Below are 14,144 nucleotides of genomic sequence, written 5' to 3' on the forward strand. Positions count from 1 at the left end.
CGTTGCGTTGCATGGTGGCGGCACGTTTAACCGTGTTGGTTCAAGGTGTTAGCCATGTTAAGTCGTGTTTGAATCGAGTGTTAAATCGTGTTGGGTCTGCTGTTTAGTTATGTTTTGTGCATTGTGCCGTGCTGTACTCCTGGCGGACAGGACACGACAGGCATAAACACGCTCGAGCACGCACACACAAATTCGACTATCTAATTTGGCCCCAACGGAGCGATGGCGGAATCTGCTCTCTATCTGTCTAACTCTAGTCGTGCTGTTCGTGTCACGATGCCAAGCACGAGTGCAGGCAGACAGGGGCAACATTTTGAAGTTTAAACGTTTTAATTAAACATTGTGCAACTTGTGAATGTGTGTGAGTGTCTCTCTGTGTGTGTGTGTGTGTGTGTGTGTGTGTGTGTGTGTGTGTGTGTGTGTGTGCGGAATCGCTGTCAGCATTGAGTAATGAAATTGCGACAGAATCACGCGCCTCATCGTTATAAATACATAGACAAATGTTCAATAAACAATGAGCGAGGCAGCAGCACAACGCGATAAACGAACGCGGCGCGTGGATGCCAAAATTTGTGGGCAATTCGAATGGTGGGAGGAGGAGGAGCAGGAGGAGGAGGAATGGAGGGGGTAAATAACATATAATCATCATAATGATATGCAGCTACAAAAGACAACGGCAATACACGTCATTAAACGCCTCCGTCCACAGCGAAAAAGGACGACGGCAACAAATAACAACAAAATGACAGCAAACATTTTTATGACATGCCAACTGCCGCTTGAGGAATTAATTAAAAATTAAATGGCCTATTAAAATTGTTATCGAGACGCCGCGACGCCAGCAATGTCGCTTGGCCATTTAACTGACAAAACAAACGCGAAATGGAAATACGCGCCAACAAAGTGACAGCGGTCGAGCGATAGAGATAGATGAAGAAAGAGAGAGAGAGCAAGCTCGGTCGACTGTCGACTGTCGACACGACACAACACAAAAGGGAAAGCATCTCCAAAATGGCTCTGGCTGCAATCACTCAGCAGCCCAATTGAGTTTTGGGCGTGGCTCGTAAAACGATGAATGCATTGTATGTGTGTGTGTGTGTGTGTGTGTGTGTGTGTGTGAAGCGACGCCAATGCGGCGGGACATAAACATGCCAAAACATGCATAAAAATGTCCAAACATGCACAGCAAACAAATCGCGAGACAATCCCACCTCACAACGCGCTCGTTCACTGCAAGCACTCAAAGCGAAAGTGAACTGAGAGTGAAATCATAGATAGTTTTGGTTCACAGAGTTGCGGGGGCCGCATCGTAAAACAGTTTGTCTTAGTGTCTGGCGCTAATTTCGCACCCGCTTTGGGCAATAAATGACGCCATGGCTACTTTCGATTATACGGCTGATGTGCGACAGATTGGAAGCAGTATAGATGGTATAACACTTAGTCTACCAATTAGAACTAATATACAATAATATAACAGATATGATAGGGTATAACAGATTAAATAACATCTTCTTTGATAACGACACAAGCAGTTATTTGTAATTCACAAGTATAACAGTCTTAATGCAGTATAACAGACTGTATAACAGTTAATTTAACAATTATAACATCAGTCTACCAATATTATGCCCCAAAATCCACCAATACAACACTTTTAATGCTGTATAACACATTGTATAACAGTTTGATAGTTTAAGGTATTTAAATGCATTAAATTAACTGTTTCAAAACAGCATATAACAGTTTGATAAATATTTGGAAGCAGATCGGAAGCAGTATAACACTTTGTGTAGTAGATGGTATAACACTTGGCTTACCAATTAGAACTGATATAACAGGTACAATAGAGTATAACAGATTATATAACATCTTCTTTGATAACGACACATGCAGTTATTTGTAATTCACAAGTATAACAATCTTAATGCAGTATAACAGACTGTATAACAGTTAATTTAACAATTACAACATCAGTCTACCAATTTAATGCCACAAAATTCACCAATACAACTCTGTTAATGCTGTATAACACTTTGTATAACAGTTTGACAGTTTAAGGTATTTAAATGCATTAAATTAACTGTTTCGAAACAGCATAACACTTTGTATAGCAGTTTAATAAATATTTGAATTTTAACCTAGCAGTTTATGACTTACAATTCGTTAGATTAACTTATTTGAAGTAATAGAACAATTTGAACCATTTCAATTATTTCGAACTAACAATTTGAGTAGCAGTTCCCTATAACACTTACAATATACTTCCAAACACTTGTACACAAGTTTCTCGCTATGCAAACATAGCGAAATTTGATGAACTGACCAAAAATCTTTTTCAGTCACTTGCTAAATGTGGCAAAAATGTTGCAGCTGCGCTGGCAAATTGCCACGCACCCGTTTACATAACAATTGAGAGCCAGTCATAATGACTTAATGTGTTTGTATAACACTTTTCTAGCTAGCGAAATTTTTGCATTTCGTTTTCGTTCTCAACTTTTGTGTGTGTGTGTGAGTGTTGTCGCTGCGCCAAACGAGCGAAGAAAAACGCCAACGAATAGCTTTTTTTCCGGCTGTGCGTTGCAGTTTTTGAACAATTTGTCAAGCATGCTGAAGGTTAAGAGGCAAGCGAGGGCGGGGAAGGAAAGAAGGGAAGAGCATAGCAGAGAAGTTGCTGCCATATGACAGAGTGGCCACTCGAAAGGCGCTCTCGCAACGTGCCAAAGGGCGCAACTTAATGCAAATGCCACACAAAGCTAAAGCCATGTCATGCCATGCCAAGCAATTGCTCTTGTTGTCGCTGCTGCTGCTGATGCTGCTGGTGATGCTGTTGCTGTTGCAACGGCAGCTGTTGCCAAGCTTTGGCTTTTTGATTTGATGGCATTATTAAGCATTGATATGCCATAATATTGAATTCACGTTGCAGCTGCTGCAGCCAGCGGCAGCACAACAATTGTCCATTTGATTGCCTCACAAAGAAAACGCGATAGCAACTCCCTATCTCACTCTCGCTCTCCCTCTATCTCTCTTTTCTCTCTCGCTGTTGGTGTTTGCTTTCTTTTTGGCTTAAAAGATTGATGCGCTGCAGTAAGCTACAACAGCAGTTGAAGTTGTTGTTGCTGTTGCTTTTGCTGTTGTCCATGAAAAACTGCCATGCTCTCGGTCAAAGGACAAAGACAAACGGGGGAGCAGCGAGGTGGCAGTGGCAAGTCCCCGTTAGTGTGGCACAACATATCGAGTCGAAGCGAGTCGCGTTGCGTTGCGCTGCGTTGCGTCTCTTTGTTTGTTATCGTTGTTTTAGCTGTGGCAAGACATTAAAAAATTTATGCAGCCTGTCACATGGCCAAAAGCGAGCACATAAAGTGTTGAGTGGTTCGTTACGCGCTGCGTTGCCTCGACTAACTGTATGTGTGTGTGCGAGTGTGTGTATGTGTATGTGTGTGGCATATAATATGGCGTAGGCGTTGTTGATGTCCTTCTTGTTGCCCGTTTCTCATGCTCTTGCCTCGCTTTTCGCTTCGCCGCATCAGCAGAATGTTGACTTATCTGTGATTGTTGTTGGCGCGTTGTTCGTCGTCTCGCTCTTGGCATTATTTGTTATATTTGACACCACACACACGCCGCACACACACACAATAGACACCCACGTCGCGCATTGAGGCCATAAAAATGGGTGTGTGTGTGTGTGTGTTTGTGTGCGAAGCGAGGCAAGCGATGAATTGCAATAAAATAAAATAAACTGCCGCGCTTTTTTCTGCCCTTCTCTGCCACCTCTTTGGCATAGCAAACGACAACAATCGAAGCAAACAACGACAACAACAATAACAACGACAAGAGGCGAGGACAACACCCATTTCGATAGCAACAACAGCAGAAAACAGCGAACAATCAGGCAGCGCAACAGCCACACGCAACACCCAAGTGACTGGCCATAGATTTTGGTGGCACGTGTCACAAATTATAGTTGCCACTCCAACCAACAACCAACAACCACAGCAACAGCAACAGCAACGGCAACGGGCCAACGACAACAATAATCAAAAGGGCAACGCATACAAATTGTGTAATAATAATATCACATATTACATAAGTACAACAAAACGTGACGCCTGTCATAGGTCAGGGTTTGGCAAATGACCTACAACAACGACAACTCTCGACACATTGATGAGTATGAGCATCTGCATGAAAATTGCCATGCGAAAAGCAAGAAGAGGAAGAAGACGACCGACCAGTGGGGATTTGTTGTTTGTTGGCAATTGCAGCTGTGGCAGCGCGGCAATTGTGGCCAACGCATGAAATAATGACCATGGTTGAATGGAGAAAATGCTTAATAAAGTTGCTCAATATGCAAAAATACACAGCACAGGCCATTTAAAATAGGCTCATTTGTTTATGTAGCCGCAAAGTATGCAATGATATTTTGTAGGGACGATCAGAGCGCGTGACGCACAAAAGTAGGCAACGATTTTTGCTTAATGATTTTGCATTCATAGCAAAATCTGAACTGAGCTGAGAATAAGAGTTGTTAGAAGAGAGAGAGAGAAAGAGTAGATTAAATGACGTCACAAAATAAATAAGCTGATTACTTATTAATCGCATAGCAAACGCTATTAATAATAGAGTGTGTAAATGTCAATGAACCTATTGGGAAATACAATGCGCAACTAAATGCAAATATATATTATGCTATTTTTATATGAATCTTACTCCACACTTCCAAAAAAAAAAAAAAAAAAAGGAAACGTTCTATTATGCTGCTATTCTATTTATACGCCAGATTCTTTTGTTCGTCATCTAATAATACATTTTCTATTACGATCCGATTAATTATTTATATAGCCTGGCCGCTTAGAATAGAGTCCAAAGTCCGGCGATTGACAGACAGCTATCCAAACAATGCCATGAATAATAAGTACGAGACTTGCGAATGATTGAAAGCTGAGGAGGTAAATGAAGATGCGAAATAAAAGGGCACTGTGATTTGTATGAACGGGTTGAACTCACCAAAGGCTGTAGTCAGGGTATTAAGTTGATTAAAATAATAGAAAAGCGTAGAACAAAAGCGATAGAGACAGGGACAGAGAGAGTGGGATTCATTGAAATAAGTACGATTTAAATCACAGGCAATGTCTTGAACTAGAAATGTAATGGAGGGGATAAAGTGAAGGACTTGTCATTGAATGCGCTGCCAATTAACAATACGAGTAATTCAAATGGCATTCAGAATAGTTGCCTGGATTATTGCTGATAAGGAGGAGTCCATGGCAGCAACTACATTTAGTTGGTCTTAAATCTGGAGCTTAGTTGAAGCACAGCAGCAGCTGCAGTGCAGCACAATCGCTTAATGCTTCGCACTGACCAATAGGCGCATTACGTGGACGACCAAACTGCATGAATAGTACTACACAACACAAAAGCTGGCAAATGGAACACAGAGCACAGAGACAATGCATGGCATTCATACGAGTGATTAAAGAAAATGTTTTCTAATTTACGCAACAGCAAAGAATGAATGAAAATGTTGTGTGAGACACTGAGCAAATATTCCTTCCAAATGATTTGTTCCCTTGGTATTTAAGCCGCTTCTCTCTCTTTCTCTTTCTGTTGAGCAATGCAATTAGGTCTTATTATTATCAGAAGCCAGTTACGGAATCAATTCAATTGGGAAATGTATTGCATGAGCTTTGCGTTGGCTTTCTTCTGTTCTGTGCAGTATGTATGATAGTATTAAAGAAATTTGCCAAGAATAATCAACTAAATTGCAAGCAACACATAATTCAATGCAATGCAAATGCACTACTTAGATTGGAATTAACAACTTTACAAATGCTCATTGAAAAGTTTAATACAAAATATTAGTTCAAATCAAAAAACAATCCAAGAATTTTGTAATTTCATAGAAAAAGAACACTTGAAAGATGTCTGAACCTTCACACATTAATTGTCCCAACTGTTTATTGTGTAAATATATAAACTATATAATTATTTTTTTGAAATTTACCTAATTAACCAACTAGCTAGATTAAAATGTCATATCGTATATTTTCCGTAAAAGCAAAACAGTGCGGTATAATTCACAAAATATACCAAATTCATATACAGAAAACTATATTTGGTATATTGATATACTAGCAAATTACAAAAATACCATAGAGTACAAAACATACCAGATTATCAACCAAATCAATAACTTCTAGAATTTTTATCTGATCGCAACCAAATTTTCGAGAATCATACAGAGGAGCGGAAAATATATGATTCAGCATTATAATATTAGAAATCTGTTGACTGTAATCCTTTACTAAACTAACTTACAGGGTATCTAGAGGTCGAAAACTGTGGGTTGGCAGAGCATGTCAATGGCGTTCTCGCTTCAAATTAATAATAAATTTATAATGAAGAGCAAACAGGTGAATATGGTAAACATATTTGTGGACTCTGTAACGAGTGTACATATGGAAGGGTGTACGAGAGTGTGTGTGTATGTGTGTGGTGTCTGCATGTGACTGCAGTTGCCATAAGTGAATTGCCGCTGTCACAGTCATAATTACATTATGTTTACAGCGACAGCACGAGCAAGAGATGGAGAGGCGGGAAATTCGCATAAAAGCCGCAGAGCAATGGCTGGCAGTCAGCAATCGTGAAAAGCATAAATCAAAACAGCGACAAATACATAAATGCGAAAGAACGAGAGGGAGAGAGAGAGAGAGAGATAGAGTGGGAGTGAAGGAGAGCGGAGACTTAATAGAAGCGCATTTGGTTGTATCGTAGATGTTAATATTTATGTGCATATGTGTTAATTTTATTACTTTACAAACACACTGGGGAAATGTCTAGCTTCCTCTCTGTCACGCTCTCTCTCCCTGCCTTTCTCTCTCTCGTTCTCATCCTCTTTTCTGTTGCCATGCACATTTGGCGTATGCGTGGGATATTAATTTGCCATAATCTCGACTCGTTTATTAGCTGGCAAATAAATTGAAATTGTTTGCCTACCGCATTAGCTGAAAGCCCTTTTGAAAATTATTGAAATTGCATTTCCGCACAGCACAAAAAATAAATGAAAATGAAATGAAAAAACGCAAAACAAAAATCCTTTAATGACATTGAATGTGTGCTTAAGTGATTTGGGCGCTCTGCTGCCACCTGGGCGACTGCAATCAATCTCAATAGTGTGAAAGCTTTTAAACTGCATAAATCGGCTCGAAGCGATTTACGCGTTAGATCTCTCTCTCTCTCTCTCTTGTAGGCAAGACAATTTATGAATGTAGCTCGGATAAATGGCTGGTTGGTTGGCATCATTAGCGCATGACTTATATGCGACTCGCATGCTACTACATATATATTTGAGGCAATGAAATTTGTTTTATGTGCCAATTGCTGACAAACGCAGTTGGCCATTAGGCAGAGAGCCAAGCCAAGCCAAGGCAAGCCAAGCCAAGCCAAGCCAAGCCAAGCCAAGCCGAGCCCAGCCCAAACCAAAACCAAATCCAAGCGAAACCAACAGTCAGTCAAACAATGGGATAAGGAAGAAAGCTGCTGCTGCTGGAGGGGCGTGGCAGGACTACATTTTAATTGAAAGGTGTTCCAAGGACAAGGACAAGCAAATTGCCTCCGGCGGCAAAAGGTTCGAGTTCGACGTTGCCAACATGAGCAAAAGGCCATTAAAAAGAGCTCAAAAGGAATTGGCAAAAGGCAGCAGGCAGCAGGAAGCTGCTGACTGGCTGTCTGACTGACTGCCTGTTAACCGAAAATAACGCATAATGAGCAATGGCCCTGTAATCGATTCGAGTTAACCAATTCGGGCTAATAGCCTTGGTTACTTTCGTCTTAACCGTCCCTCCTCTCTCTCTTTCTCTCTCTCGCTCATCTCCCTCCCAATCACCATGTCCTTTGTTTTCAACGCAGTTTCTTGCGGCTTCCTTAATGCCCGCTAAGCGCATTAACGCAGCCAAACAAATAACAAAACTTTCGGTAGCTGCAGCTTCAACTTTGGCAACACACACATACACACACACGCACACACCCGCAACGGAACAGGGATTATTTCGATACGCATCGTATGTGGCAACGAATGACAAATGGCACAGCACTACAAAATAAAGCAAATTGTTAATTGCTTTAAAGTTGTTCAACACACACTTTTATACCACCATCAATTTCGAAGCGAGAATTCGCCAGAGTTGCAGTTGCGTTGGCAGCGCTTTGGTGACAAGTTTGCAGCGCTGCTTTCAAAGTTAGGTTAACTAAAGGCACTCTAGTGTTGAAAATAGTTTTATACTCGTATATGGAAATAAATATAGATTTACATGGTTTTAATTTATTTGTTATTTATTTTGTAGCGAAGTTTAGCTAGTGATTTATACTTTTATTATTTATTTGTTTTTTTGTTTAAATTTCGTTAATTTGTTATATATGTATTTACATTTCTCAATTGCAAATATTGCATTGACAGCACTATGATGACAAGTTGGCAGCACTGCCTTTAGAGATAATGTAACTACAAAAACTTTGGAGCTGTAAATAGTAAACCTGAATAGTTTGTTTTTTATTATTACTAAATATTTATATTTCTTTCTATTTACAACACAACTTAGTTTCATTTTTTAATTTATGTTTGATTTTGTTTATTTTATATTTTTTATTTATTGTAATTGTCTTTTCTTTTTAAATGGCATTTTATTTCAATTTATAGTTAATATTGCTTGCTGGACCATTTTCTGTTTTTTATATTCCCTTTATTTGTAGTCTATTTATTTATCTTTTATATTTATTTGTTATTATTTATTAGTTATATTTTATGAATCTACTTTTTATTATTATTGAGTATTGCTCCTTATTTACAACTCAACATTATTTTGATTTTATTTGCTACCATTCGTAAATTCCCCGAAAAGGTCTCGCTCAATTTTGAGCTAACGAGACATGACATTGGAAATAATATAAAATGCTCTGTCTTCACTCTGCCCAAACAACAAGAAAACAAGAATGAAAAAAAAAAAATATGACAGCAAAACTGACCTTAGCCGACGGAGCTTCAATATTAACTGAGAATTATGGTTAAGAAAGAAGAGAAAATATGTAAGTGAAGGGAAATCGGAAGATAAACAGAAACGAACCGAACAGGAAAAGCAGCTTTTGTGTGTGTGTGTGTTGATGTGTGTGTGTGTGTGTGTTGAATGCCTGAGCAAACTAAACGAATTTGTTGGCTCCGACAAAACCAAATCCATTGTAGACCTGTGTAATAACTGAAGCTCGATTTAGTTTATGCTCTCATATGTGTGTTTTCTGTTTCTGTTTGTGTTTGTGTGTTGTGTGTTGTGTATTGTGTGTGGGGCAAAAGGCCTATAGCATTTCCCCAGACGCTGGCTATTTATTATATTTATAGAAAACACATTAACTCGGTTTTACAGTTGCGACAGCTGACGCTTGCGAGAGCGGAGTGGAGAGAGCGGAAGGGGGATAAGAGACGCAAGGGGATTGCATAAAAACAATCAAAATCCCCACCAGACGACAAAATGTACCCAAAACGCATTTTGGATAAATTGTTTCATAATTGATTGATGTGCAGGCACAGCCCAGCAGCACATACACAAACATATACATAGAAAGAGATGGCGAGATAGTGCGAGAAAGAGATGGAATTGCAGATACAAATCAGGCTAAAATCGGCAGCGAAAGAGAGGAAGATATGTAGAGGCTAAGCTTGGGCGCTTCACTGATTGTGCGTATGTTTTTTTTTTTTTAGATTTAGATTTAGGTTCAGGGTTTGGTTGCAGTGTTTCTTCTCCCCCACCCCCGTGCCCAAGGTCCCCTCCAAATGACCTGACCTGCCGCTGCCAGAGTTGCCACAGTTGCCAATTGGCAAAGCCTTTTGTTGCTTGGGTTTTGCCAACCGCAGAAACGTTTACAGTCCCTTGCTCTCTCGCTCTCACTCTCTCTCTCTCTGTCTGATGTCAAAATAATTTCGATGACGCCCTCAATACAAACAATTGCGAGCATGGCTTTAGACGGCGACTGGTTGAGTTATTTAGACAGATTTTTGATAGCACTCAGTTATTCTCTCTCTCCTTTCTCTTTTGCTCTTCTTCTGTCGCTGACTTGACTTTGGAGCGTGCCTGAAATTGAGTTTTGATTTCAAACCCAATTTCCCCATAATGCAATGCGGTCTGCCCTCAACCGATCTCCTTCCACTCACTTCTTCTCTGTCTCTCCCTCTCTCTCTCTCTCAGTTTCTATACAGAGCGTTGACACTGCGACAAATGTCGAGTCGACGTCGGTTGACGTTGTTGACGTCAAAGTTGATGCCGCTGATTGCTACAATTCGATTGATTTCACAGCGCATTTGTATTGTGTGCACACCCACACACATACACACACACACACACATACTCTGACCAACAACCAACGCCAAAAAAAACACAAAAAAAGGAGAGCGAGCCAAATTCCTTAGTCCGGGTCAGTCGAGACTGCTTTTGATGTTTGGGTTTGCGTTTGATTTGGTTCAGTTAATGTAACCACAATTCTAACGACCGCGAGTGTGTGTGAGTGATGTGTGGATGTGTGTGTGCACAATACAAATGCCACTTGACAGCCTTAATGTCGTGTGTTGAACAGCGCCTTTTTGATGCCATTTTTAATTCAGTTTTGAAAAGTTTCGTGGCATTAATTGATTTACTTAATTAACTAGTTTTGCGTTAACTGAACGTAAACGAATTTCTAGCATTAATTAGTCTTTCCCGCTGTCTGTTTATTTGTCAGTTCATCCATCAATCAATGCAACCAGCCAGCCAGCCAGTCAGTCAGTGTGTGTCAATCAATCACCACAAAACGATTATATAGCCAAAAACAAATAAATAAATACTCGTACATAAAAAATAAATAAATAAAAAAAAAATGATATGCTTTGAAATCGAAGTGAAAATATTTGCAAGCGACAGTGGATGCTATAAGTAATCTATCCAGTAGCCAACTTTTGGCTTTTCCCCCTAAATACAATTAGCCAGCAAAGCGAGAGAGAGAGAGAGAGAGTAGGAGCGAGAGAGATAGCTGCTGTGTAGATTGAGAGGATGCCAAGTGGCGGAAGAAGTTGGCAAATTAATGACATTTTACATACATCTTAATTGCGTGTCTCTGGTTTTTGTTGTTGCTGTCACATCCTTCAGGCAATTGCCCTGGACATGCCACCCCCTCTCCACCCTTCTGGAAGCCTTGCCGAAGCTACTCTATCCTGTGTTCTGTCTCGCTCTTTCTCGGCAGTTGTCAACCAAATTGCTAAGCCCTCGAGCTGCTTATAATTTATTGAAAACGTTGCGTGGAAGCTGCTGCTGCTGCTGTTGCTTTCTCTCTTGTGCACCTCCCACTCCACCCCCCACAAACACACACACACACATAGATAGTCGAGTGTTGTCCTCAGTTTGCTATCGGTTGCCCCGCAGTCTTTGCCAATTTTAAATTGCAAAATCAACGCGCTCGTAAATTGAAAAATGTTGTCAAGTGGGCCGGATATCGACGAAAAAACAAACAACAACAACAACAGCAACAACAACAAAAACAATAAAAACAAATTAACAACAAAATGCGAAGGAGAAGGAGGCAAAGAAGACGAAGGCTTCGTCGACTCGGCCGATTTTGCCGCCAGCTGACAGTTTGTTAATTAAAACCAGCAAAACCGGTCACCAACGGCAGCGGTCAACTGGTCATCCAGTCATCCAGTCAGCTGTGCACTGAGGCGCTCACTCAACGTCTCCAAAACGAATGTAGACGAATGTGCGAGAGTGGGTGGCAACTCTACTACGTCTGCTGCTGCTGCTGCTGTTGGCAGATGCAAAGTGCTAATAAATTGCCACAACCTCTCTAGGTGAAAGAGAACACGTAAGAAAGCTACAGTCGAGTGTACTCGACTGTGAGATACCCGCTACCCAATTTGATTAAAAGCAATATATTTTGCGGTATTATTCTCAAAATATACCGAATATACTGCAAATATACTAAAAATATACCAAATGGTATATGTGGTATATCGATATAGTACACCATTCAAAATATACCATAGACGGCACAATATACTAGATTGTCAGCCAAAGTAACTAAGACCCCTAGTAAGTAGGCGTTTTTGCCCATACAAAAGTATTTCATTAATAACTTCCACATTTTTTATTTGATTGCAACCAAATTTTCAGGAATCATAACTACTACAGTAATTATTGTATATACCAAAACTCTAGCTTTAAAATTACGCTTGTTATTCGATTTTTTTGATTTGCGGGGGCGGAAGTGGGCGTGGCAAAAATTTGAAACAAACTTGATCTGCGTGCAAACATAACAAATGCTGTCGAAAAAAAATTATAGCTCTATCTCTTATAGTCTCTGAGATCCAGTGTTTCATACGGACGGACGGACAGACGGACATGGCTATATCGTCTCGGCTGTTGACGCTGATCAGAATATATATACTTTATAGGGTCGGAGATGCCTCGTTCTATCTGTTACATACATTTCCTGCCGGCACAATGTTATAATACCCTTCTACCCTATGGGTAGCGGGTATAAAAAAGAGACAGAGCCTAACTGTGGGACACAACGAAGTAAAGAACAACAAGCAGACATCGAAAGGGAAAAGAAAGAACAAGACTTACATATATGTATGTAGTAGTATGTGTGTGCAACTCACCTATCGTTGTAATTAATGTCAGCGAGTAGAGGAAAGCCGAGGCGTAGGTCCATTTGTGTGTCGGTGCATTCATCTGCACGCCTCCAGGCTGATAAACCTTCGACTGGCGAACCGCACGCAGCAGCGTATCCTGCAGAATCAAACACACACACACACACTTATGTAGTTAGATGTCGCATCAGATATCAGAGCGAGACACTCACCTGAAACAATTGCACTTCCTGGGCGGCAAGACGTGTCCAGTTCTCCTTGTACAATATGTTCAGATCCTCGGTTATCGACCACAGACGATCGACAGTTCTATTTAAGCAAAGAAAAAAAAAGGAATTTAAATGAATATTTTATTGATTTTTTATTTGTTTACTTTTGATTTAACCAAGCCTATATATATCAAAGAAGTTTTAGCCTTATTAATTAACTATAGAATACAAATTCCAGGTGACCAATTATTAGAAAAAAATAAGTAAATAAAATTAAGTAGCAATTGAAGTTTTTGCTAATATTTAATTTAATTTTGCTATTGGATATACAAAAAACAGTAAAACAACCGTACTTTCGCTATTTTAAACTGTATTCCGCTTATATATCTTCTATTTAATTGTGGAAAGCAAAAACTTGCTGCGACAAATATTTTCTTATGTAAAAATAAATCCTTTTTATAATAAAAAGAATCAATTTTAGAAATAAAGACTGGTGAAAAATAAAAATAATTTAATTTTGAAAATAAAATATCTTTCTCTTTACTATATATCCACATCTTTAGTTTAATTTGCGTATATCATTCATCAAACGTAGACTTTGTTTTACTTCAATAAATTTTAGGTATATGGTAATTCTCTGGTAAATGTCGCGTGCGAACAGTTTTACAGTGACAAAAAAGAACTAAACTAAAACAATTTTAAAATTAAGTGAAGGTTTTTCTTAAAGCTTTGGATTAGCACTATTTTTAGAGCTAAGATTGATTTTAGTAACTTATTCTGTTTTACGATAAAATATATAAATTCGTTAATTTTTTGGTTTTGCGTACGAATTTGTTAATTTTTGCAATTATCAGAACAGAAAACAAAACAGAATAAAAATTCCAAAACCATTCTTAGCTCTAATTAAAGTACTAATTTAGAGCTATAAAAATAACCTTCACTTATTTTTAAAATTGTTTTAGAATATGTTTTTTTTTGTAACTGAAAAGCTGGTCGCACGCGACATCCCTCAGAAAATTACCCATATGCCCATATTTTAAAAGCAAAGAGTCTTATTTAATGAATATAAAAAGCCATCTCAATGTTCAAAAGAAACTTCACTAGCAGAATATTATACATAAATTTTATTTTAAATTTTCTAAACTTATCAAATAGAAAATAAAATACAATTAGCAATTAATAAAATGTTTTATCTTGTTAGTTAGTCAATATCTCCCTAAATAGTTACTACTTAAATTGCGTTTATTCCTATAGATTTTCAATTTCTCATTATT

The 14,144-nt window shown here is 39.0% G+C and overlaps 1 protein-coding gene across 1 annotated transcript in view; it reads right to left on the reverse strand.

Moving 5' to 3' along the window:
• The window catches only part of LOC117578271 (uncharacterized), a 75,124-nt gene that overhangs the window by 8,117 nt on the left and 52,863 nt on the right, over positions 1 to 14,144 (reverse strand). Inside the window, 2 exon segments of the mRNA XM_052003159.1 lie at positions 12,671 to 12,800; positions 12,874 to 12,970. Coding sequence (XP_051859119.1) covers positions 12,671 to 12,800; positions 12,874 to 12,970 — 227 coding nt within the window.

Source organism: Drosophila albomicans, chromosome X (genome assembly GCF_009650485.2).
Source record: "Drosophila albomicans strain 15112-1751.03 chromosome X, ASM965048v2, whole genome shotgun sequence".
NCBI classification, from domain to species: Eukaryota; Metazoa; Arthropoda; class Insecta; order Diptera; family Drosophilidae; genus Drosophila; species Drosophila albomicans.